This window comes from Bradysia coprophila, unplaced genomic scaffold (genome assembly GCF_014529535.1).
Source record: "Bradysia coprophila strain Holo2 unplaced genomic scaffold, BU_Bcop_v1 contig_297, whole genome shotgun sequence".
NCBI classification, from domain to species: Eukaryota; Metazoa; Arthropoda; class Insecta; order Diptera; family Sciaridae; genus Bradysia; species Bradysia coprophila.
In genome coordinates this window covers 7,055,235-7,082,701 of record NW_023503555.1, presented here as the reverse complement: position 1 = coordinate 7,082,701, position 27,467 = coordinate 7,055,235, and the positions used below count along the sequence as shown (strand labels likewise).

At 39.9% G+C, this 27,467-nt stretch overlaps 4 protein-coding genes across 4 annotated transcripts; 2 read left to right on the top strand and 2 right to left on the bottom strand.

Moving 5' to 3' along the window:
• The first annotated feature begins 793 nt into the window (after positions 1-793).
• Positions 794-3,287, top strand: LOC119078928 (protein DENND6A). Its single transcript, XM_037186670.1, has 6 exons — positions 794-1,061; positions 1,164-1,177; positions 1,247-1,525; positions 1,587-2,038; positions 2,096-2,780; positions 2,840-3,287. Exons 1-6 carry the CDS (start codon positions 911-913, stop codon positions 3,053-3,055), a joined length of 1,797 nt encoding a protein of 598 aa, XP_037042565.1. The 5' UTR covers positions 794-910; the 3' UTR covers positions 3,056-3,287.
• A 10,217-nt stretch (positions 3,288-13,504) lies between these two features.
• LOC119078927 (myotubularin-related protein 2) lies at positions 13,505-16,170 on the bottom strand. The gene is made up of 6 exons (XM_037186669.1): positions 15,843-16,170; positions 15,183-15,644; positions 14,890-15,105; positions 14,440-14,784; positions 14,005-14,383; positions 13,505-13,946 (listed from the first exon to the last, which is right to left on the bottom strand). Exons 1-6 carry the CDS (start codon positions 15,939-15,941, stop codon positions 13,633-13,635), a joined length of 1,815 nt encoding a protein of 604 aa, XP_037042564.1. The 5' UTR covers positions 15,942-16,170; the 3' UTR covers positions 13,505-13,632.
• Positions 16,171-18,252: 2,082 nt separating this feature from the next.
• LOC119078923 (protein brunelleschi) lies at positions 18,253-23,787 on the top strand. The gene is made up of 9 exons (XM_037186659.1): positions 18,253-18,789; positions 18,852-20,536; positions 20,651-20,891; positions 20,955-21,415; positions 21,540-22,108; positions 22,174-22,358; positions 22,434-22,619; positions 22,831-23,038; positions 23,370-23,787. The coding sequence occupies exons 1-9, from the start codon at positions 18,597-18,599 to the stop codon at positions 23,569-23,571; spliced, it is 3,930 nt and encodes a 1,309-aa protein (XP_037042554.1). The 5' UTR covers positions 18,253-18,596; the 3' UTR covers positions 23,572-23,787.
• An 87-nt stretch (positions 23,788-23,874) lies between these two features.
• Positions 23,875-25,678, bottom strand: LOC119078936 (protein disulfide-isomerase A6 homolog). Its single transcript, XM_037186682.1, has 3 exons — positions 25,412-25,678; positions 25,214-25,338; positions 23,875-25,146 (listed from the first exon to the last, which is right to left on the bottom strand). Exons 1-3 carry the CDS (start codon positions 25,425-25,427, stop codon positions 23,956-23,958), a joined length of 1,332 nt encoding a protein of 443 aa, XP_037042577.1. The 5' UTR covers positions 25,428-25,678; the 3' UTR covers positions 23,875-23,955.
• Positions 25,679-27,467: the final 1,789 nt, after the last annotated feature.

The following is a 27,467-nucleotide window of genomic DNA, read 5'->3' as shown; positions in this document are numbered from 1 at the left end:
ATGCCAAAAGTCCAGAAGATAATAAAAAAAAACTCAGAGAAACTTCAAATTCTAGAAGTCTAGAACTGGGACGATGGTTCACTATGTGGGATGCCAAAATTTCGAGAACCAACATATTACCTCAATAATGCCAAAAGTACTGCAGGAAACCAATAAGAACTCAGAAATCCTTCAAAATCTTAAAATTCTAAAACTGGGACGATAGTGGACCATGAGTGGCGCAACAAAACATAAAAAATGAAATAAAGGGGTCAACGAGAAACAGATGTTGAAATGACATCTTTAGCGACAGCGTGAATCTACTCATAGGGCTTAAAAACTTTAGGTCCTGAAATAACAGGTTGGAAAATACTTGATTATTAAACAAGGTTCTTAAACTTAGAAGTGTCTAGTTCAGATCCATGGGAAAGGGAAGAGCAATTATGCTCTGTTTGTTTGTTCTGGTGTGTTCGTTTGAACTTGATTTTTTCTGCGTATTAGATAACACCACCCCTGGAATTAGTGTGTTTTCCAGGTAAAATAAAGTTTTGTACCTTCGGAATATTGAGTGGTGAAATCAAGTTTCTAACTCTCGAATAAGTGTTCTTGTTCCCTATGTGTTTATGGCCAAAAGAAAATATATTCCTAGACCATAACGCGGGTAGCAAGTAAAAGATGGAATATTCAAGTTCTTTTATTGAACAAAATATGATGACAATGAAAGTAACGATTTGATGTGTACACAGCCTAACAAACGTCATTCAAGTTCAAGCACTCAACGCTAGGTAGAGAATACGTCGGCTACGATTGTTTGACAGATCTAATTTCAGTATGAGTGTCAATCGTGTCAATTATTAACAATTGCCTGGTGTGTGTATTGTTTTTGTAGAAAGTGTAAATTAACCCAAATGCCCGAATAAATTCGGACACAATGGCAACAAAGCAAGTTGCAAATATGAAAAATGAACATCAGACTCCGCACTCACCCGTCAACGATCAGCATATTTTTCACACAGAGAAATGGCAACGTTTTTCGGACTGGCTCCATTGCATCTGTGTTGTGAACTTCGATTTGGAATTGGGTAAGTGAATTGTCGTATTTTGTGTGAGAAAAAAACGGCAAAGAATTTGTAAACGTAGCGCCTTGTTGTAATCGAATGTCTTCTCATTTACATGTTCTATAGGACAAGCGATGGAGGTAAAGTTATTTGCGTCATTACGATCGTTATTAATCCAATTTAACAAAAATGTTGCGAATTGTTCGTAGGCCATTTATCCACCACACGTCAAGCTGGGCGAACAGGAAAAAACCAACATATGCTATCTGGCGTTTCCCGATTCCAATTCCGGTTGCATGGGCGATACTCTGTTCCATGTCCGGCTACGAGTGGCTCCAGCAACGGAAAATACATTGTTGAAACCGCAACACATACGTTTCAACAATCAATGCATTCCGGTACAACGAGCTGACGCGGGACATTATTGGGGCTTCGTTTATTTCCGTCAGATCAAGGACACTCGCCTTCCACGTGGATATTTTCAAAAGGTTCGTTTTACCGTCAACTGACCAATTCCGCTGTCACAACGAACTGACATTCGATTTTCAGAGCATAGTCCTGCTAACCCGACTACCATTTGTCAATTTGTATTACGAAATCTGCTCGCTGATAGCTCCACAGTACTTCGATGACGGTGAACTCGTTTTAGAGTCTGCTTGTGATAATATCTGTCATTGGCCCGCATTGGCGGCGGGCGAATCGCTGACATTGCATTTATTAGGAACGATTTTTCAAACGGTCATACCGAAAGTGAATAGCAAATCGAATGGCAATGCTCAAACGAACAGCGAATCGATCGGTACACAACTGTTGGACAATTCGATAAATCAATTGCCGCCGCAAGTGCTGTCTTCCGTACACGAAATCGACATATTTCGTAGCTTGAGTAGCGTTGTGACACACATCCATTTGCTGTGGGAATTGGTGTTAACCGGCGAACCGATTGTGGTCATGGGTTCGTCGCCTACCGATTGTTCGTTGATGGTACAGTCACTCATGAGGTACGTCAAACATTCAAGATTCAGATTCAGATTTCCACTGACCCCTGTCTCAATCAGTCTCATAGCTCCCATTGCCTACGCTGCCGAGAGTCGTCCATACTTTACGATTCATGACAGTGAATTCAAAGAATTTACACAACAAAATCAAGGTCCTCCACCCGTCATATTGGGCGTTACAAATCCATTTTTCGCGAAAACTCTTCAACACTGGCCGCATACCATTCGACTGATAGAGAGCGGCAGTAACCACAATACATCGTCAATCGGGCAAAATTTACGTAAAGTGAAAAGTTCGTCACGTTTGTTGGAACTGTCGCCTGGCGTTTACACGCAATACAAAGCCTTCCTACAAAAGGATAAGTCGGTCATCAAGAAGGTGATACTGGGCGTGAAAATGTCTCGACCGAGTGCAGTACAATCGTGTTTGTTGCGTCGCCACCTGTTGGAACTGACACAGAGCTTTATGATACCGTTGGAACGATATATGGCGTCGTTGATGCCGCTGCAAAAGGATATTTCACCGTTCAAAGCGGCACCGACACCACATCAATTCAAGCAGGACGATTTTCTGGCAACGCTGGAAAATTCCGGCCCACAGCTGACGTCAAGCTTGAAGGGAGACTGGGTGGGGTTGTACAAACGATTTTTCCGGTCGCCGAACTTTAAAGGATGGTACGAGAATCGGTACATGGAATTGACACAGACCTTACAGGCGTTAGCAACGCAAGCTCTGTCGGATGCGGTAAGATTTCTGCTGTTTTTAGTCGTCAGAGTGGTCGAATGAAAATTTTGTTGTTTTAGAACCTCAACAAATGGGTGGAAGGGAAGCATGAGGTGGAAATTGTCGACATGATTCTAAAACTGCAACAAAAGCTCAAGATTTGCAACGACAATTTCGATCAGCTCAGTCCAACGACATCAACGAACAATAATACGAAGGAGCAATTGCTCAAGCATTTAGAAGATATGAAACGTTTGTTGCCTGATGACCTGAAAACTATACTGAGCAACACATGATGGTTGGCTGACGGACGGCAGAGATGAGCAGTTAGGTAGGAAATTAATTGAAAATTTTTGTAATTTGTATGGGATAACGCTCCTCCGAGTTTTTATTTTGTTAGATGAAATCGAGATTTTTTTCGCCGTTTGTAGTGATCGGTTGACGAATTGAAATGAAACGTTTTGTGTCGCTCATTCCGATTCCGAATCGACCACCAAACACAATTATACTCAGATACGGTAGTGTCAACCAGAATGTTTTATCGACCATGATTTGCGCCTAAGATCAGCAGACTTTGTTGTGACACCCATTTTAGAACAGCTTGCCAGGGCTCGCAATTCTCGAGTTAATTTTGACAACGAAAAACTGGACCTTCGGGTGCCCTTGAACACAAAATGATTTTGTTCTGCAACACCATACGAAATATTCACGAAAAAAATCACGGGTTCCCATCCATTCTCACTGGTCGATTAGAACCTTTGAATAAGTAGAAATTTGCATGCACCGTCGCCTAATTAGGGTTTGAATGAATTTCCCGTGCTCTTCACTCCGTTTACTCACCGCTTTCAGAACATTGAAGTTGCTCTCTCTTTCCATTGATGTGAAGCATAGTGAAGCGCGGATTACTCATCGTTTACGCTATAACAATGGATAGAGGGAAAAGTTTTCATTGTTATTTTGAAAACGACGAGCAAAACGGAGAGAACTTAAGAACTTTAGTTGTCGAAAATAGAGGAGAGGAGAGGAACCACCCTACTTTTAATCATGGGAGATGGTAGATGAATCATATGAATGTCCCTGGAAAATGAAGTCATTTTTCGTACAAAAGTGACGTCGTTTTCCAGGGAGATTCATCTCCCATAATTGAAAATATGGACCCAGTCCGTTTAAAAACCGTTTACGCGACAACAATGAAGAGACAGAGAGAATTTAATTTTCAATGTTTTGAAAACAGTGAATAAACGGAGTGAAGTGCCATGTGTGCTTTAAATGTTTTTGAGTTGTAACACGGAGCCGAAGTTTCGGTTGAATTTAAGTGCTGCGCCATATTTCGTTTAGTGCAGCGCTAACCATTTCGTTTAGGTCAACACTTTCCATTTCCCGTAGAATTGATGGGATGTTGCATGAATGTTGAAAACGTACTACCCTACAACACATAACAAAATTAGTGCAAAATAGATGCGAGACTCTGAGATAGTAAAACGTATGAAATTCTCTCACAAAATCGTATTGCTCTTTTGCACTAATTTTGTTACGTGTTGTAGGCAGAGTATTTCATCACTGCAGAAATTCAATTGGAATCGTAAAGTGCTACTCTACACTGAAGTGAACTTGCGCTGCACTAGAATTCACCTAAAACTTTGGTTCAATGTGTTCTTGCGGATTTGCGCTACCTTTAGTGGTTTATACACTTTGGAACAGAACGGTACAATATCTGCATATTTTTTGGTCATTCTTTGGAAACATTCTCTCCGATAGACTTTTTAGTTAACCGTCAAGGTCCAGTCTTTTTCTGCTATGTTTGATATATGTTTGATGCTGCAAATGATAAATCATTCAGTAGACGAATTGGGTAAGTAATTCTGTCTATAAATGGCAAACGACTTTAGTTGTAAGACCACACATTGAACTGAAAATTTCTAATAAGTCGATTGATTGAACAGATTCTAAGCAAATCAATGGAAAGTAAAATTTGTAATATTAATGCCCTTGATCCCTAACCTAATTTATGATTAAGAGAGAACAATTTATTTTAACAATCGTTGATTGGACAAATATATTTTTTTCATAAACGAAAGTGTTCAATTATTTCCTTATATAAGCACCAAGTAAAGCCGTCTTTTAGTCAATTTCTTTCACCGTTCATTGAAGCAAGTATTGATTGTGTGGAAAGTTATTCTTAACTCAGAACACGTACATTGTTTCAAATATCCTGATAAAAACGAAGTGGATGCTAGTGGACTCGATGTTTCACAATTTCGCCACAGCCAATGTAAGTTAGGTATTGGCTTTTTGGTTACATGATGAAAGGGCTAGGTCAAAAGGTTTCCTCACAGTTTTTTTTATCATGTAGATAACGTAGATAAGAAAAATAGCATTTTTCTCGTTACATACTTTATGGAGTTGCTCATAAGGGCAAGGTTTAAACCTACACCAAATTGAAGGTATTGGGACCAAATGAAGAATGCAACTGAGAAATATAATTTCAAAAAATTGACTTGCCAGGCAAGCGGTACGTGTCAACTAAAGTTTAACTATACTTTTCAATTCCACTCTTCATTTGACTCCAATATCTTCATTTTGACACCAATTTGGAATATTCTACGATGTGTGAAGGCTGAGATACACACTAGTATTACTCTTAAGGGCCCTTTTCGGACTCAAATTTAAAATTCGTAGAGCAAATGCATTTTGTAATGGGAAATGTGATAATTTGGCACCGACTGAACGTCTTTTTTGATTGACGCCATACAGCGAGACACCTGATTCATGAATCATGTACACAATTGGCTTTTAATCACCATATCAAAACATAAAAACGATTATAATACTGACCCGACATACTGAAAATGGAATACATTATGCAGAGAGTTCACTGCCACCTTCTTCTTCTTCTTCTTTTTCAGCCATTGTATATCCACTGCTGGATGTAGGCCTCCCCTTCGTCCTTCCATTTTGAACGGTCTGTTGCAACTTGCTGCCAATTTGTTCCTACTGCTCTCTTGATGCTATTCGTCCAACGTTCTGGTGGTATTCCCATAGGTCGGGTTGTTGGTGGTCTCCAGTTCATGATCGATTCTGTCCAACGTTCATCCGTCATTCTTGCAATATGACCTGCCCAATTCCACTTTAGAGGCGCTATCCTTTCCATGACATCGACGATTCTTGTCTGTTGTCGGATCCATTCGTTTGTCATTTTGTCTCTGAGCGAAATTCCCAACATACTTCGTTCCATGGCCCTTTGAGCAACCCTCAGCTTGTTTTCTGATGCTTTCGTTAATGTCAACGTTTCCGCTCCATATGTTAGGACTGGGAGGACACACGAATCGAACACTTTCCGTTTCAAGCTGTTATTCATCTTGCTCTTGAAGATTAGCCTGAGTTTACCTGAGTTTACCTGAGTTTACCCAACCTAGACCAATTCTTCGCTTCACTTCGGCAGTTTGATTGTCCAATCCCAATTTCAGCTTGTGACCAAGGTATCCGTAACTATCGACTCTTTCAATCACTGTGTCTCCAATTTTAATTTCTCTGTCGTCGTCGATGTTCGTCATGACCTTCGTTTTCGTTAGGTTCATCTTTAAACCCACTTTGCTCGGTTCTTCGTTCAACTGCTGTAGCATTGTTTGTGCTTGATCCAGATCAACTGCTATAAGGACAATGTCGTCTGCAAAACGGAGGTGACCGCCGTTCACGTTCATTCCCATCTTACTCCAATCCAATTTCTTAAAAACACTTTCGAGGACTGATGTAAATAACTTCGGAGAGATGATGAAAAATGGAAAATCTCCCGGTGAAGATGGTTTACCTATTGAAACCATAAAATTGGGTGGTGACACGTTGTTAAGTGCAATATCGGCTCTGTTCAATAAGTGTCTGGAATTGGAGAAAATACCAAAGGCATGGGAAAATGCAGTGATTGTATTGCTGCACAAAAAAGGCGACATTACAAAGCTAGAGAACTACCGACCGATCAGTCTCCTATCGATACTCTATAAGCTGTTCATGAAGATCATTGCAAAGAGGAACACGAAGAAGTTAGACTTCTATCAACCAGTCGAACAAGCTGGATTTCGAGCCGGCTTCAGTACAAACGATCATTTACAGACGATGAGAATGCTTATTGAGAAATGCAAATTGGAATTGTCTTGATATTCATAGACTACAAAAAAGCTTTCGATTCAGTGGAGACATGGTCGATATTGGACTCATTGAACGAATGCAGAGTGGACTCGAGGTACTCTAATACAATTCGATATGTGCACAGAGAAAAAAGTCGGATTAAATGTTTAATCTACGGAAAGATTACGAATATTTTAAATATTTTGAAAGATTTCGTTTCAATCTTTTTTCAAAGATTACAAAAATTAAATCTTTCGATAGATTGCGTTTCGGGTTAAAATGGCTAAAATTGATAGTAGCAATAATATTTTCCATACGCTTATGATACTTTTCAATAGTTTTGCCAGGCTCAACTTCCTTATCGTTGCTCATACAGATTTATGATAATAGTTAATTAAATAATTGGAAAAATGAAAAAAAAAAATGTTGCCTTCGATTAGGATTTGAACTCGTTTACTATGATGGTTACCTCAGTTGGTACAAAGATTTCATTCAGAAGATTATTTTTTAATCTTTGAAAGAGTAAAATCTCCGCAACAACGGTTCGAAAATAATCTTGCTAAGATTATGAACCCAATAGCTCAGTGGTAAAGTACAGGACTGGAGATACGGAGATACCTAGGTGAACGAGTTCAAATCCTGATCATAGTAAGTAAAAAAAAAACATTTAATTTCAATTAAACAAATAAAATTTCCAATTTCAGAATAAATAAAACAAATAAGTCTGACTCCAATATTCAAATAAATTTTGGAAAAAAAAAATTTAATTTCAAAATAAAAAAAATTGAAATCTCTTGGAAGATTTCGATCTAATCCATCGACAGATTATTTTCGAAAGATTAAATGCAAGTAATCTTTGGAAAAATTAGATTTCAATCCAAAAATAAATTTGGTCCTATATGTAATCCGAAAAAGATTTAAATCTAATCCAGGATTTTTGTCTGTGTGTACGAAAATGCCACGTCGTGTGTAAGACTTGGTGAGAACACAGATAATTTCAAAATCGGTCGAGGTGTAAGACAAGGAGACACTGCCACCTGGTGAGCTTTTATTGCCTGTACTTAATTTTTAATCTTCATCATCGCCTCCAAAAAGATCATTTTCCAAGTTCTCTAACGGCGTTGATAAATGTACCGAAAATCTCAACGGTGGAATTTGAAAGACTCCCAACAATATCGATAGGATAACCAACAATATCACCGACGTCGATAGGAGCAGGAGCACCAAGGACACCGGTGGACTAAAATTATTTGAAATTAGGCACACTCTGTACCAGTAGTCAAAATCTTGCCAAACTTACGAAAAAGAGCACAACTGAAAATATGAAGATGAACGACAAGTACTTCATTTTGCACAAAATAGATTTTCACTGAAACGATCGAATCGCACTGATAAAACGTTGAGCTTTTGTTGGTTTTTTATACCAAAAATGTGTGCGAATTCTAATAAAAAATTGCTACAACGCAAACAATCGTTTTCGCTTTTGTGTACATTGAACACACCTGATCAAATAGTTTAGATAGGACAGCTTGTGTAAATGCAAACTTACTAGTACGGTTGCAACGTGATGATCGACGCACTAAAAAAATGTGGCTTTTACCTTAAATAATTCTTATCTCGTCAAGGTTATTCGGAAAATGGCTCCGAGAGTCTGTGACGAATTAGTTTTTAATTACTGTTTTTTAGCTGCTATCTTTAAAAATTTCCTGTTGACGTTCTTATTCCCTCTTTGGCTGGGGAAGTGGGGAATTGAAGTAATATTTATTTAGAGTGTGGCTCGGAACAAGTCAGGTCGACTGAATTACAATCAGATTACAATTTGATTAGAACTAAGCCTGAATTGACCTGAACCTGAACTGAACCTTGAATTGACCATCTGACCCGAATTTACCTGACATCTGAAAGTCAGTAAAAATTCAGGGAATCCGGTCAGATTTCAGGTATATCTTGTTTTTTTAGGTATAAATGAATTAGTGAAATCTGACCTAATTTACCTGAACTTCAGCTAATTATAAGATTTCATATAAATTCAGGTGAGATCAGTTCAGTGTTCAGATTCAAATATTCTCAGGTCGATCTGAAATTTTGGTTCAGATCAAGGAATACTTGACCTGTCCTGAGTCTTAAGAATGAATTTGCCAAGGTATCGCACAACTTAGATTCAAGCTGCATCCGATCGAATGATCGATGGCTCTATAGAATCGTTAGTCTCCCCTGACAATTTTGGGGAACAACTTTTTTTCCGGTTGTCTTTTTATTTTTGGCAGTAGAGTTGTAAAAGTGAGCTGTGTCACATGTTGAATAATATTTATTTGTGAACTAAAAGTTGAATTATTTCGCCAATAAAGAGACGATTTATTTGGAAGTGTGCAGGTTTGTAGTGCTTAGAAAGACGCTGCGATACATACCCAAAAAAGGTCGAAAGGTCCGTGTGTGTAAGCGCTAGACATTGAAAATCAGTATATGGTTTTCGGTTTCGGAATCTCTTGGACAGCAGCGACCAAACAAGTTTGACAATGGATAGTAGAGAGTAGTCCACCAGGAGTCCAACGATACTACGGATGCCGTTGGCCGTCGCTGTCCAAGATTGTGACAAGAAATTGAGAAAATTTAACTACGTCGGAGAACTTCTAAGGGTTCCTCTGCCGCCATAAAGCCACTAAAAAACAAAAACCTATTAGACCTCGTTACTACGGGTCTCTACTTTCCAACGATACCAAACACGCGTGGGTAGAGACTCGACGAATGTATTTTTTATTAGTAAATGTGACACACAGTAAGTCGATGTGAAAAATAATTATGGAGGAAATAAATGCCATCAAATTCATTCCAACAGTCTTAAGGCCAGTTCATACTCGCATAGATTTTTGCGATATATGCGACCATGAACTGGCCTTAATCCAGGCGTCCCACTAAATTTTGCCTTGTCCGAAATTCGGACATTTCGGACAATTCATAAAAATTTCGGACATTTTCTGCAAAAATTTCGGACATTTTTTTTCTAATTTTCACTAAAGTTACGCATTAGAAAAAGTCTGTAAGTCATTTAAGCCAACGCACTGCTCTTAGCATGAACACTACTTTGACAAATGTCCAATTTGGAGGCATTTGTGATGAGAGCTACCGCTTAAGAATGATTGTATTGCATGTTTTAACTCATACAATGAAAGCAAGTCATCTATATTTACGAAAGAAACGCAGTGCTTACTGTGACTTCGTCAGCCTCCAATCATTTCTTATGTTCATGCTAGGAGCAGTGCGTTGTTTAAGCCCATTCCACCAACAAATTCTAAGGCTTTATATGAGATGAGAGATGAGATTTTTTTTAAAAGTATACTTTGACATGACCTGTAGCTGTACTGATCATAAACCTGAATAGAGGGCTTGAAACCTTCACGAAAAGATAGTGTTAAAGATGTAGGTTAACTAATGCATCTCACCGGAAAGGTGAAAGGCTGAATACAGTCGCGGAAGAATAATATCTGACATGTTTCTGAGGTAAGGGTTTGTAATAGATCCTATATAAATTTCGTCTAACAAACGAAAATCTAGATTTGGTATTTTAGTATAAAAATTCAGAAAACAGAAATCCAGATCTTCATTGTCAAACGAAATTCTTGTGAATTCAATTACAAACCACAACTCCCGAATCAGAAACATGTCGTATTTCAACCTTACGAGACTGTATGTTTAAATAAAACCAGGTTGAATACGGGTCAGGCTTCTTTCCGTTCCTCAAATTTTGGACAAATGCTGAGAAAATCATTTTCCTCGCATAGAATAATTTCCTCAAATATGTGGTTTTTAGTCAATACACTTCCTTCGTTGACCTACATCATTTGCATGTATTTCATCGAAGGATGGAAGAAATAATGATCACAAGCAAGGTTAAAATTTTGATTCTTTTTCCAGAATTTCCATGCGCCACAGGTGAATCTTGTAATTAGATTCCATTAAACCTGTTGGAATTTTTGTCTACTTTTCCTACTATTACTTCAAAAATTCGATCATATTCTTGCTTCTATTCGAAATTTTTTAATGTCGACTATACTGAAAAAATGCTTAAAAAAGATATTGGAGTCAGCCAAGATGTGACGCAGGAAACTCTTAACGTGGCTGTCTTTTAGAGCTACAGCTATTTTCTAACATATCGAAGGAAGAATTGTAACATTATGCCCGAGTACCATAATCAGAAAAACAAGAAATTTTTAGCCCCGTACGAAGTACGAAGGGGCTTATAGGATTACGATGCCGTGTGTAATTGATGGAATTCGAAGCAGACGGTAAGGGCAAAGTGTTTGCCTATGTTCATAGATGACGAATCCGCAATAAAAATTTGGGCCGTCTGTCCGTCTGTCCGTCTGTCCGTCACGTCGATATCTTGAGTAAATCAAATCCGATTTCAAAAATTTTTTTTTTCCCTGAAAGATAGTCAAAATAGTGAGGCTAAGTTCGAAGATGGGCATATTCGGGTCGGCCCTTCGTGAGTTAGGACCACCTAAGTGATTTAAGGTCTTTTGGTGATATTTATGGCAAAGTAAACGATGGAAATGTAAATGACACGGCAAATGATAGGTATTGTCAATACCAATCCAGGAAAAAAAAGTTTTTTAAAATCGGGTGAGTGGACCGTGAGTTAGGGCCTTAGAAGTGAAAAGCTACTAGGGCCCTATGTGTATTTTACATAGAACTCAAGTAAATTTAATCCGTTTTTCGTAATTTTTGTTTCATTTGGAAGGTAATCGAACGCCAAATAGAAAGTTGTTGAAAAAAAAATTAAATTTGGGTCCTTGGACTAAGGCCACTACTAAGGCCCTATGTGTATTTTACATTTCGAGTAAATTTCATTCGTTTTTCGTAATTTTTGTGTCATTTGGAAGGTAATCAAAGGCCGAATAGAAAGTTGTTGAAAAAAAAATTAAATTTGGGTCCTCGGACTAAGGCCGCTACTAGGGCCCTATGCGTATTTTACATACAACTCGAGTAAATTTCATCCGTTTTTCGTAATTTTTGTTTCATTTGGAAGGTAATCAAAGGCCGAATAGAATGTTGTTGAAAAAAAATTAAATTTGGGTCCTCGGACTAAGGCCGCTACTAGGGCCCTATGCGTATTTTACATACAACTCGAGTAAATTTCATCAGTTTTTCGTAATTTTTGTTTCATTTGAAAGATAATCGAACACCGAATAGAATGTTATTGAAAAAAAATTAAATTTGGGTCCTCGGACTAAGGCCGCTACTAGGGCCCTATGTGTATTTTACATATAACTCGAGCAAATATCATCCTTTTTTCGTATTTTTTGTTTCATTTGGAAGATAATCAAAGGCCGAATAGAATGTAGTTGAAAAAAAAAATTGGATCCTCGGACTGAGGCCGATACTAGGCCCTATGTGTATTTATACTCAATAAATTAAAATTTTAGGGCTATTTGAAATTTTTGTTTTATTTGAAAGGAACGTCGTACGGGGCTTCGTAATTGCGCTATGCGCAATTTCTAAGATGTACACATTACATAATAATTTTACTTTAACAACTTTAACCGGCGCATAGGCTTACGGTCAAAGTAGGGTGACAGACGCACTAGGGTCACGTACGCAATAGATATACGGGTTTGTACGGGGCTCAGTCGCAGCAAACGCTCCGACTGTTCTGATGGCTCGTTTTTTTTGAGGAAATGCTTCTTTGAATGAAAACCAGGTCTAGAAAATTAGCTGAATTAGCTGAGTTAGTTATCGTGTTCCATAGGAAAAGAAACAATGAGCATATCGGTTTTTCGAGAACTACTCCCAGACCATTGAGCTGATAACGCCCATTTAAAAACTTGACCTGAGGAATTCAGTTCTCCTTCGAACAAAACGTTTTTGAAAATCGATTTAGATTTACTCAAGTTAAAAAAATATTACACATTTAACGTTTCATATTTAACGTCATATTTCCACATAATTTTCAATTATAGTGATCGCGGTACCTATACACATTTTCCGGTATTTTCTGCCATAAAGACCCATATGACTTACAGTCAACTGAATAAAAATTTAGGGACAAAGTATTGATAGACTGAAAGTTTAATTAAAAATTCCGTGAAGTGCAATTTTTTTGAAAATGAGACTTTTATAAGTTTATATATTTAATTTTGGTCAGGTCTTGAAGAATATTTCGGACATTTCGGACAATTTCGGACAAATGTGTAAAATTTCGGACATTTCGGACAAGTGGGACGCCTGCCTTAATCCTCTTTCTTAGCATTGAACGTGATAATATCAATCTAAAATAGTAAATTACTTTTCAAATTGGGCCCTGAAACGACTCTTCGTAGCCAATGCAAACAGTAGATAGCTAAAACTTAGTTCCAATGCTCAATTTGAAGAGTAATTTACTATTTTATCACGTTCAATACGAAGAAAGAAGATTGAGACTGTCGGAATGAATTTTGTGGCATTTTATTTCCTCCATAATTATTCTTCACATCGACGTACGCTTCAAGAATTTCGAGAATTTTAAGAGTTTCGAGAATTTCGAGAACTTTTTAGAATCTTTTTCCCGAAAATATGGACTACATTCTGTTCTTCCATCGATTGACATGACGATCCCGGCCCTGGACATGTAAGAAAAGTGCCCGATCTTAATTTCACGGTATATTTATTATTGTAAATTGATCCAACTCAAGACATCCTAAAAACCTCAACTCGTAGCATCGTCACAAAAAAAATGAATAGAAAAAGTCTTTGTAAACAAACATCCCTGACAGAACTAATGCAACGGCGACGACAATCTGGCTGACTGGTGTGTGGAAGATTGATTCTCGTAACGAAATTCCACCTGCTTCTGCAGCTGTTCTTGCAAGGCCAACAGTTCACGCGTCCGCTGGTATATCGGATCTTGAGCTCGCATACTGGGATTCCAACGACAGAACAATCCCTTCCACAGACGAATGTGACGCATACTGGCCACTGGTTTCAGTACGGTCTGGATGCATTGATTTCGACCGCCGTACAATGGATTTCGATACTGTTCCGGGAATGCATTTGTGAAGCTCCATAGCGACACGGTTTTGTGTTTTAGATCTGGTGGAAGATCAAAGTCAAAAGTGGGAATTTCGGGATCCTCAACCAACCATTTTACCTTCTTGTACCCGTTCCCGTTCCGTGTTACATAGAAACGTTCCGAATCGACACGAATACAGGTGATCCAAAATGGTAATGAGAAAATGTTCGTTGAATTCCAGTGCGTGCGGAAATTGTTTGCTCACTTGCCACACACAGTCCAAGAACTGTAAAAATACTGGCGACCGGTCGGCGTCCGAATGATGATTGTCACCGTGGCCGATTCGTTGTTGGAATTTGTGACCGAAGCTCAACCATTCCTTTTCGATGAGAACTTCGAAACCTTTCATCGTTCGATAGTACGGATCCAACAGAAGCATCGCCAAAGCGGTCAGCTGTGCTGTTCGATCCCAACCATCCGAACAGTGAACGACCACCGATGTGCTCATAATTTCTATCTGAAATTTTAGATTAGTCAATGGAAGGTGTTATATCGAACGATTATCGGACTCACCTTATCAACTATTCGCACCGCTCCAGCCAACACACATTTGATGTGCTTCAGCCACAGCGTACTTTCGACAGCTGAAAGCCACTTCTGGTCGTCATTTGCTGGGAAGCAGATCTCTTTCAACTTCCGTAGACTCTCTCGCATCACATGAATGTTGTGAATGTCTAAGAAAATTATTTCCACATTTTGATATGTCAGTTCGGATTCATAGCCACCGCCTTTCGCCTTGTTTGCGACCGCATTAGCGCTCGGTCTTGCATCCATAATCGATAGTTTGTGGGATTGAGCATTGGCTTCCATTATTGAATTGATGTAATGTTCGTCTTCGGGACTTCTCTTGCCACCAACCTAATTCGATTGGTCGGTTATAATTTGCGAGGCTTTTTCGTCAGGACGAGTCGATGTCTTTTAGGTGTTAAGACACAACGGGTCCAAATAATTGAATATACTCACCCCAACCAAAGGTTGCGAACATCTTGTGATTGTGGCTAATGATTTCGGGTGAATCCAGGACAGAACAGGTAACCGATTTCGCGATCTGAACAGACAGGCCTGTTTCAACAAATCATCCGATGTTGACTTGGGAACGGCCCAAACGGCTGGATAGCTGTCACAAACGCCATAACTTTCATTTATGCGAGTTATTCGCCAAGTGTCGTTGTTCACGCCCTGTTTTGGAGTCGAAATGAAATTATTTCATCTATCGCCACACAGTCATCGATAAGGAGCACTACGAATAATCATACCATCCGTCTTAATTCAGCCACTGGTTCGTAGACACTCCAACCATCTTCGGCAAATGTTTCCGTGTACGAGAAAGCAAACAGTTTTTCGTTGTAAGCCAGCGGGAACGCGTACATGTGTAGCTTTTCAAACACCGTTCGTCTGGAGTGATTTTCCTGCTTGTGAGCGAACCGCAAATTTCGCATATCCTTGCAGAATATGTCGATGCCGTAGGAATTTTCGCCTCTAGAACTCGCTCCGCCTACCTTTTCTACACGCGAAACAACACCCAACGGAACATCGACGACAACAAGCGGATCCTTTTCGGTGGCCGGTTGTGATCGAAAATGAAGTCGATAATTTGTAATTGTTAAAATGCCTCGGGATGGGCCACTGTACGGACAGATGTAGGTGCATTCGTTTTTAACATCTTGGCATTTCTCCCCGGCAAGATATGTAAATGTGACTGAAGTGTCATTGGGAACCTGTGCGACAGAATCGGTCAATTAGTGAAATGAATTTCGATTTGGATTCGATGGGTTGGGCAACTAACGTGACCAACAGACTTATGTGCGGCGTTCAACTTGTCTTATTGGAATGTTTTCCATTCACTAAAGGAATTTTAATTTTCAAGACAAGTAAAAAGTATCGCCGCCCAAAAGTCGAACTGCCGTGACACCTACCATTGTGTCCACACCGTGCTTTGAATTTAATGAATTCGATTTAGAATCGGAATCGACGGAATTTGAGCTTGCATGTTGTTTCAGTGAATTGTAGTCCATGTTTACGCGTTCCGTATAGTTAATCTTTGGTCCATACAACAGTAGAATGCGGATTGAATACGGTGAGTCTTACGTCAAAGTAATTAAAATGATCGAAATGTTTGGAATAATAAATTTTGGTCGAATAACAACTATAAACATTCCAAAACACGGGTGTTCCGAATAAAAATAAAATATTATTCACACATATCGCTCGCTAATCAGTCAAAAGAAAAATTTCGACAATAAAAACAGTGCTGCCAGCTGGTTGCACAATCAGCCTTGACTCACACTGTTGTTCGAAGTACTAGCTATTTTATTAAAAATAATTTTCAGTTATTTAACGTAAAATTTGAAAATGATAACTAAGTTTGACTGCAGAAACTACTGCAATCTCGCTATTTATCGGCAGCCAAAAACTATACACTGGCACTCAGGCAGTCTAAAAATGGCAGAGTCACTGTAAACACATGCAAACAATAAAAATTTTCTTCAGAAATTGCGAGAATCGTTTGATTTCTCAGGTCGCTGTCATAATAACAACTCTTATCACTCTTCAATCACGCGGGTCTCGTGTAAGAATCACTCCATCCAATGCACTTCGAGCAGTTACTCTAAATAGGGTAATGAAACTTGACGGTGTATCTCACAACTGCAAAAAAGCAGTTTCATAACACATTTATATAAGACTTTCGCATGATCTCATCACAGTGCGATTGAATGAACTTTGATTAAATATATGGAGGTCCATTCGATTTTTTTTTTGGATATTTGTTTGATATTCAACCGGACCATTTGGTGCCACGGAGACCACGTCACCTACGGCTACAGATAGAGTGACGGAGAACTGATTGAAATAATACTTCTCGTTAAAGCTAAGAAATTTCGATTTTCGGAAGGCCGTCTACGTCAAGTGAAATAATTTCTAATAATTTCTAATTAGTCTTGATCCGGATCATGTCCGCTACGAATAACAAAAAAGGAAATTTTTTAAAACGATCAGTGCCAAGGCTGTATACTTTGGGGAGATCAGTGCGAGCTCTTATTACTGTTCAAATATTGCACCCGATTAAACAGTGCTTTAAATGAAAATGTTCAAACACAGATGTTGTCATCCTTCAATCGTTGAGAATGTAGAATTTAGAATTTCGCTTTTCCACTTATTCATGATTTTTTTAAGACTCGGAACAGGTCGATTATGACCTGAAACTTCAACCTGAAAAGATTCAGGTCATGTTTGTTCGGGTTTCTCATTGAAATTACCTGAACCTAACCTGACCTGATTTACCGTTGACCTGACATAACCTGAACCAAAAGTCAGCAGTACTGGAATGGCTCGAAAAAGCCCATCGGGGGCTCCATGTAACTGAATTTAAAAAGGCCCACAAATTAAAAATTCTCAAACAAAAATCCAAAAGGCCCATCGGGAATCCCCCGAATTCACCGTATGGCCAGTCCGGGCCTGAAAATCAGATACTCGGAAAACCTGCCAAGGTATTATTTTTCAAGTCCAATCAGACTTATTCAGGTCAGGTTAAAATTGAACCAATTAGGTTCAGATTTGGCTTCAAGGTTGAAAACAACCTTATTTTCTTGACGTTGGTGGAGCGAGGAGCGAGAATGTTAGTTTAATTCTGGAGAATGCTAGTAGCTTGTAGGGTATATGGAAAATATGGATTTCCGAAGAGAAGCGACAGTTAAAACCTGGAAAAACCCGTGAAAATTCGATCAGACAAATTCGTGTGATTATTGGAAGCAATGGAACCATTGGAAGCAAATTTATAGACATATTTAAAGTTACAGCGCCACCGTTCTATTCGAGAGTGACCCTCTGACTGGATATATGATTCCTAAAAAGTGTTAAAAGAGAGTAGGAAATTTTGACATACCCATCAAGATCAGTTAAATTAACTGGTTTTTCCACTGTTTTTACGCTCTTTTGACAACGTATAGAGTGTTATGATCAGAGCGAGAAAACCAGAGTCCATTTAATTATAACTTAACTTGGGGTACTTGTCGAAGTATTTGCTTCTCTTTTAGCATGTTATGATGTAAGTGAGAAGACCGAAGACCAGTTTATTGTAACTTACCTTGGGGTACTTGTTAAAATATTTCTTCCTCTTTCATCATTGTATTCTATATGTATACAACGCAACGTCAAGGCCATACGAATTGTCAAATTTCATCCATAGTGACATAATCTCATCAATATTATATGGGACTACAAATTGACAGATTGAACTATGAACTTATACGAACAACACTGACGCAATTCGAGCGGCCACCGCGGCCACCCTATTTTGATTGTCATTACTGTCATTATACTTCAAATGTTTAGACTGTCAAAATATTATCAAAAAAAATTAATTTTCTTTTCGCAAATTGTTGGTCTTATTGGTTCGCATTAAAACAAAATCGATTGGCTCTGCTGAAGTACGAAAATGTTGAAAAACATTTTAAGAACGAAAACCAAACCGAAATATGTTTTGTGCAACAACAACTGCTAAATTGTCACTCACAAAGAAACTCACTGAAAAAGGGATTGACACCACGACAAAATTGAATCAAAACAAAATTTTTAACGCAAATTCGTTGCGACCACAAAATCTTCGATCCTCGGCCAACCGGATTGACTGTCGGTAATTTTCAACTCGGAACGCCAAACCATCATCGCAAATGAGATCATCCGTTAGTTATATGCTGTCTCAATCTGCTGTCGATACAATTATGTCCAAACCAGATTACGAGCAAAACGCCCATCATCATGGCTCTGTGCTGGTTTTAGTTCGTGGCATTGGACCGTCAAAGCCGCGCTCTTTGCAAAAGGTGTTCGAGAGACTGCAGAAGGTGAACAATGTAAAAATCAATGGTAAGATGACACTTATTACTCGCACGACTATCTGTTGAACTGATTCCAAATTCCCATTGCAGACTCATCGGGTCAGGTGCGGGATATTTGGGTGAGATTCGTTCAAGAGCATCCGGTGGAGAATAATGACTGGGGAGATTTTCAAACCCATCGCAGACTGTTGGGTCTGTTGACCGTTGGTAAATTTGAGTCACAAACTGAACTGAATGAACTTTGCCGGGTGCACGAGTCGCTGAAAGTCAAATACAGCGACACTTTGTTCGATTCTCGGTCCTTCTTGTTTTTCGGTAGACGAAATAAAAAGTCGCTGGACAGTGGAAAGCTCATCACAGAAGTGAGTGACATCGAGCACAGTTCGCTGAGCAGTCATGGGAGTCATGGAAGTAGTAACAAAGAAAATAGTTCGTTAAGTAGCGACAATTCCACCAATGACGGTGACCGGAGGTCATTGGATGACGAGACAACAAAAAGACTGGATGAAGAATTCACAACTCCGTCCAATTTCAAAAGCCAAGCGTTTTTCTATCCGGAAAATGATCCGTGCGATAATCTCGAAACGTCGGTGGCTGAGTTCGTCAACTCATTGTTCTGGATCCTCGAATCGAAACGATTGGAGCGAACACGAGAGAAGATCGAAAAGGTGTCGCTGTTGTATGCACCGTTCGAGAAAAAGGACTTTGTTGGACTGGACCTGGATACGAGAAACAATCGGAAACGGTGTATGGGTCGGGCGACCAAAAATTTAGCTGATCTGACGCTTCAATCGGGACTTGTGTCGGAAAGTTTAACATTGTACCATACAGCATGCGAAACATTACGTGCCATAGGTGATTCGTTGTGGTTGGGAGCGGCATATGAGGGACTCTGTTCGGCTTCGTCAATACTCCTCTATCCAAACGTTCGTTACGCAACATCACTGCAACGAAACGCTAGTCTACAAGACTCCCCACAAAAGCTATCCAATCGGCCACTCAACCACGATAACATAGCCAAAGCAGCGCTCAGTAAAAAGAGTGGCTTAGTGATCCAATTGGAAAGTGACACTGTGGTGAAAAGCAGCAGCTCTTCATCGACATCGTCGTCCACATCGTCCGTATCTTCAATACTCTCCACATCATCGTCCGGCTCACTGGCATCCGATAAGAAAGACACCCCGACGTCACCGTATCCGCCAAATGTTTTAATGCCCGACGACATTCCCGTCAAATATCGTGATGCGATCATCAACTACAGCAAGTATCGGCATGCCGGTATCATTGAGACTGAGGCTGCTCTGAAGGCGGCTCGAGTGTGCATCGAACAGAACCAAAATCTTGAGGTGGCGATTTTTCTGCAGAACGTGCTGTACATCAATTTGAATATGAGCGAACAGGAACGGGTGCAGCGATTCGAAACGCTGACGGAATTGTACCAACGAATCGGCTACCACAGGAAGGCTTCGTTTTGCCAACGGTTGGCGGCATGGCGTCATGTCGCCCAAAGCAATACGAATCCGGATTGGGGACAAAGCTATCAGTTGATGTTGGACAGCTTCCCCGGTCATCGTTTGTCCACCGATCCGATTGAGGTGTTACAGCAAGGATCTGGATGGCCGTGCTTACAGATCGATCTGCTGCAACAATTAATCGGTGCGGCTAGACGGTTGGGACAGTCCGCTTTAGCAACCAGACACATGACGTTTCTGTTGCAGACGATGTGGAAACATTTGACGCCCAACGAACAAAGGGAAATGGCATTGCAACTGCAGGTAACATTTTCGGTTTTCGATTTCCGTTTAGTTGGTTGTTAGATGCTAATGCCGCTTCGAGCTGCTTTCACTTGCTTTTCGTCGATGTGAGTCAAACGTTTGCTTCATTTGTAGAGTCTAAGCGCACAATGTGAAGGGTCGCCAGTTCCGTTAGTGCTCGACAATGGCACCGTAATACCACCAGCTAATCTCACTGATTTGCCGTATTGCGTTCACTTTCAAGTCCAAAATCTGCCGTCACATTTGCAACCACACAAAATTGCCGTGAATAAGGTGGACTGTGGACCGTTCCTTTTCACTCCGATTCATTTCAGTTCGATCGACCGTCGGACAAAGAAAAATGACAGTAAAATTGGTGAGTGTTGCGCGTGTTGCTTTCGATGAACCATTGTAATTCACATTCTCTCTTCGGTTACAGCATTCCAATGGGTTCAAAATGATCTGTGCGAAATACACTTGAAACTTACCAATCCACTTCCGTTTGAGCTACGAGTAGCTGATATGAGACTTTTAACGAACGGCGTTGTGTTCGAATCACTTCCCGAAACAGTGGTCCTACCAACATCAACGCCTACCGCAATCACTCTGCACGGCACACCAATCGAACACGGATCACTAGAAATACAAGGCTACAGCACCCATACGCTTGGCGTCAAGTCCAATTGTCGACTGAAGGCGATGACTGATCGAAAATTTCCGCCAAATTACACAATCGATGTTATACCAGCTCTGCCGAAATTGGCCATCGCAACGTCGTTACCACAAACAGCGACATTTAGCAGCATGGCACAGAGTGACTTTGTGATTATTTCCGCTGGAGTGACAGTATTCAACGGTGAAACTGCAGAGTGTACGATCACCCTGACAAATAGCAGCAAGGTTAGTGCATCTGCAGGCCCGAATATTCTAATAGTGAAATGTTTCTGAAGTCGATCGCAAGCTCGATTGTAATCCTCGCTTAATTCATACATAATGTTAGTAACATTTGACTCGAATCTCCTAGGTACCGATCGAGTATTTGGAAGAGTCCTTACACTCAACAGTGGAAGCGAAACTGCAAGGTCGCATTTTCCAATGGTCCAGTGCCGAAATACAGTCAAAACTTCCGATCCAACCGCATCAATCAATCGACTTCAAGGTAACCATTTACGGCGAGGCTGACTTTTTGGGACCGCTCACGAATGGAATCGGAGGTGCAGGATCTTCGCATTCATCAAATCACAATGCCGGAAGTCACGTTCATGACATTCAAAGTGTTAGCGGCGGTAATCTATCCGTATCGGGTCAAAATAGTCTGCCGAGCCGAATGAGTTCACCAGTGAACATCCATCGCAGAACCGAATTGACATCGAGTTTCCGGTCAACGCATTCGGGACATTCGTCTCTGGCGACAATTAGTTTGGGTGGTGTTGGCAGCAGTACCACTCGCCACATGGATGTGCAATTTCGGTTTCGGTATTCCGGTGGCGAAGGCTGTAAGGAAGGTTACTGCAGGCAGTGTGCAGTTTCGTTTAATTTAGAATTTTTGCCTAGTGCTCAGGTCACAAACTGGGATGTTTTGCCGGCGGAAATGTAAGACGTTTTGTCGTTCTCTTCACACAATTTCTGAATTTTCTTCCTTTCATCCATCCATGCAGACCATCTCAATTCTATCTGGTATTGGATGTGGTTAATCTAACAGCTCAGGAGATGTCGTTGAACTACACAACAAACAAAAGTATTCTCATCGAATCGAAGGAGAGCTGTCGTGTGCCCGTACCAGTGGAAAGGTGTCCGTTGGAAAGACTCTTAACGGAAAATACTCAAACCAATGATGCTCAATGTAAGTGTAGCATGTTCTGCCACCGGTAAATTTGAATGTGTGTTAATGAGAGCTTTGTTGTCTGTTCTTCCGCAGATAGTTTATTAAGTGGTGGCACTGACGTGGACATGACGGAACGCGCCTGTTCGGAGCATATCTCCGATCAAGTGAATCTGAAATGGACACTGACCGGAACGGAAACGAGTGGAAGGACATCGTTGCGAGGGATTTCACTGTCGGCGACGATGCTGGGATTAATAACAGTGGCGCCACTGCAATGGGGTGAGTGTTGGGGAATTGAAATTGTGACCAAGTTGGGAAGTAAATCTGAGAGAAACAAGACCCCCATCACATTGCGTTATAGGTCGTAGAGGAGATGGAGCTCACTTCCTGATGGGAGTTTAATTCCTTGAATTAAATCGCCTGATGAAACATATCAGCCCCTAGATTAACGAAATTCTATTCTGAACGAGAAATTCTTTCTTCCTTTCAGATATCTCCGTTGACGACAACCCGATTCCACCGCAGTCAGAGGTGAAATGTTCCGCCGGAACATCGGTGAAATTTGGCATAAAAATTTGCAACCTGTCACCATCACCTCTTGAAAATCTGACGCTAAAGATGCAATTCTATCAGGACTATCAGAACGGCGTGCTAAACTACAAACTGGAAACTCGCGTCATATTGTCCGGACCGGATAGGTATGTGTCGGTTTAGAATGATAACTCAGAACTGGTCGGGAATCCTTTGAATTGAACCTGAACATCAGGCTAGCCTGGAAGTGAATTAATGGGATTTGACTTACCCTGAAGTTTGGATATTGTAAGCAGTTCAGGCACCTAAGTGCAGATGCACCTGAACTGTTTATGATTTCCACGTTTCCAGTAGAGGTCAGATCAAATCTGGTTTAAGTCAAATCTGTGCAGACTGACCCGATTTCCAGGATTTTTCACTTTGGTCTGACCTGGTTCCGATCGCTTATGGAATTGATTGACTTGATTGATTCGACTTCTTTCTCCCATCCTCTGACAGAGTGACCATCGAATCGCTGAATCACAATACAGCGACGTCGCACGAATGTTCGGCTATTTTCCTGACACCAGGACGCTACAAGGCCGACATACAGTGCTGTTCGAAGCCGATTGGTGTGCATGGTGCTGCTAGTAAATTGAACGATTCGGACGTACAGGTGTGGAAGTATATTCCATCGATTGATATTACGGTAATGGAGTAATGGATCGGATACAATGGGCCGGTGATCTAGTATAATAGTTGTTCTTCGGTTTCTCCCTTCTTTTTTGTTTTCTTTTTTGATACTTTTTCTGGTTACGTTGGATAAAAATTCATTTTTCAAATGAGACAATTGTTAACAAGTCGTATACAATGTGGACTTGGACTGGGCGGTACAACGAGAAGTTTATAATAAATCCTTGTTTTGCATTTAAAGAAACAACAAGACGTTTTACAAAAGAAAAATTCAATTTATTTTTCGAATGGAACTGATTTCATTACAAAAAACGATTTCTTCTATTGGCCAGCACACATTCACCCATTCACACACACACTCCGGACACAAACAGCAGTCTCATTAAATTTACATCTAACACACCCGCTAACTTTACAACTCTTCCTTGCCCGGCTTGCTATCCTCATCATCATCCAAATCAACGTCCGACAAATCAATATCTTCCTCCTCCGGTAATTGACCGTCCTGACCATCCCACGGCGTATTTTTGTAGACCTTCGGCATTTCAGCGCCTTTAATCGGAGCGGTCTGTCCACGGCCATACGAAATGTCTCGCAAGAATTCGTTGATACCGTCCTTGGAGAACGAACCGCGCAGCGTTGTGTACTTCATTTTCTTAATGTTAACGGCAGCCATAGCAGGATACCCGAATCCGCCAATTTCCAGCGCATCTTCCACTTTCGATTGAGCTCCGCCTTCCATCCATAGCCAGCCCCATTGTCTCTTCTTGTATTTGTCGCCCAATTCGCGCAGAATGTCCAAGTATCTGTTACGGCATTTAGCATCACAGTCGAGAATGTGCGGAAGAACGGACACAATGCAAAGTGGTTTGGTTTCGCAGGCATCCTTGGCCACGTCTTCAGACGTTAATTCAACGATTTCGGGTGCCGGAATATTATCGGAATACTTGTCCAATGCCCACGTAACGATTTCTTGTGCAGTTCGTCCACCACTGTAGTCAGTGGCATCACCACGATCTTTGCGACCTCCATGGAAGAATTTAATTGTCGGATAACCTTGGACACCATACTCTTGTGCCTTTGCTTGATGAACGGTTGCATCCAGAGCACCCAATTTCACTTTTCCTTTCAGTTCGGTGGCAGCCTTTTCCCATTCGGGTGCCAAGTTCTTGCAATGTCCGCACCATGGAGCGAAGAATTCAACCAACCACACGTCTTCACTGTCCAACACCAATTTATCAAAGTTAGAATCGGTCAACTCAACCACATCATCTTTGTTTCCCTTGGTTCCGCTACCGGAACTCTTTCCACTACCACCGCTGCTTCCTCCATTCAACGCTGCCTTAACTTTGCTCTTCACTTCGGACAGAGCTGCATCAACAATTCCTTGGGCAGTTCTTTGACCATTGAAGTCTGACGGTGACCGTTTGTTGGCTCCGAATATTTTGATGGTCGGAAAACCTTGAACGCCGAACTGACCGCCCAATGACTTGTGTTGATCAGCATCGACAGAACCCACTTTGACAACGCCTTTCAGGGCAGCGGCTGCTTTTTTGTATTCCGGCACCAGTGATTTACAGTGGCCGCACCAAGGAGCAAAGAACTGAATAGTGCACAAAGAGACGTGAAAATAAGATCAAAATGACAAATAATTCCAGATGTTCACTTACTTCCACCACCCACACCTCATCGCTTTGTACAACAAGTCGATCGAAATTTGATGGAGTCAATTCAACTACGTCACCATTTGCGGGATAGAGCGCTAAAGTTTGCGTTATGCATAGCAGCGTTACGACTGAAACATTTTAAATTGATTGGATTATTGGATTAACGAAAAGGAAACAATTTTCCCGTCAAAGTCTAGGTACCTAACGGAACGATCATTTTTGTTGTGAAAAATGAAAACACTTAACCGGCGTAGGCAAAGAGCGATGCTACGTGTTCACTTTTCCGACTGATTGTTTTGAAACGAATTCTTTGTTTTAATACTAATCGGATTCGATAATACTATCTGATTGTTGGGAACCCACAAGTGTAACAAGTAGTTCGTTCTTCAGTGCCAAATTGTTAAATAAAAATGTTGTGCAAATTTAACACCGAAAACTGTTCTTATCGTTTGTGAAGAGCTGTCAAATTACTTGGTGCAATTTGATTGGTCCACATTATTCAGAATACGTTTAACAGCGACATTTCACGACCGTTCTAAGAAGTAATTCCAATGAATAGAGCGTGGAGATGCCACTTTTGTCGTAAAATTTAAGATGAGAATTTTTTGATTTCCTTTTCAAGACCGCTCTGTCCAACCACTCTGTCTCAATTCAGACACTGAAAATTAAATCTTCATATTCGATGAAAATGTCAATCAATCAGACGATAAACGTCCTGCCGTTCCTAAAAATCGTCACAAGAAATTTTAGTTTAATGTTTTATTCAAAGGTGGCAGCAGGATCGAAAGGTTTGAATATTTAAAAGAGTATCGTGATTAACGGCTAAAAACTCAGGTGTATTTTTGTGTCACAAAAAACATTCATTTGAGATTGTAATTTCATAAAAAATTGTGTAAGAGAACATCATGCATATCACTACCTGCCTTTGAGAAAATTTTTTTCGATTTTCTCAAATTTGAGACAATCAAGAAAATCTAAAATTATTGGAGGAAATTGATTTTTGTCATATTTTCTCGATTCTCTCGAAAAAAATAATTATCAAATGCAGGTAGCAGATCAACTATATCTGTGAACCAGGGCCTATTATTTGGGAATTAATTCCCAAAATTCCCAAATATTCACAAATATTCCCAAATATTCCCAAATATTCACAAAAATTTAAGACCAGGTAGACGTAGACTTAAATAAAATTTGAACGATTCAGTGGATATCATGCTTATAAAATTTGTGATACATAATAAAGTGTTTTAAGCCAGCGGCGTTGGAGGTACCCCAAAAAATGTATGTGTTATGGCACAGCCCTGCTACTAGCATGAACACTGAATTGACAAGTGTCAAATTTGGAGGCTTTAGTGATACGAGCTACCGCTTAGGATTATGTTTTAACTCATACAACAAAAACAAGTCATCTATCTGTATAACAGAAACGCAGTGCCTACTGTGATTTCATCAGCCTCATCGTTTAGGAATCAATATTGTTAATATTTGTGAATATTTGGGGATATTTGTGAATATTGGTGAATTTTGGGAATATTTGGGAATATTTGTGAATTTTGGGAATATTTGGGAATATTTGTGAATTTTGGGAATATTTGGGAATATTTGTGAATATTTGGGAATATTTGGGAATTTTGGGAATATTTGGGAATATTTGTGAATATTTGGGAATATTTGGGAATATTTGGGAATATTTGTGAATATTTGGGAATTTTTGGGAATATTTGTGAATTTTGAGAATATTTGGGAAGTAGACGAGGTGTAAAAGTTTTAACGATAGAAAATACCTGCTGTAATGCCACTGGTTTATTTCTAAGTCATTTGTGAACATCGAAAATAAACTTCTGATGGATGAGATTAAATGTCAATGGTATTTAAACACGATTTATAAAGCTTTATTGATAACAATACAAAATAGAAACCAAACATTTTGGGATAATATATTCAAAAGGAATTAATCCCCAAATATTCACAAAAATTCTCAAATATTCCCAAAATTCCCAAATATTCCCAAATATTCCCAAATATTCTCAAATATTCCCAAAATCGATTCCCAAATAATAGGCCCTGGTGAACGCTATTGGCTGTTTATCACGGAATTCTCAATGTGCTTTAAGACCGTGACCGTACTAGCACTCCCACAATTTGGTTCAAATCTTGATTGAAATTGGATAGAATTATGTTGTTACAGAAAAAATCAGTCCGAACCCTTAACTTGTTGCAGACGGCAAGCATATGACTAGTATTATTATCGGATCTA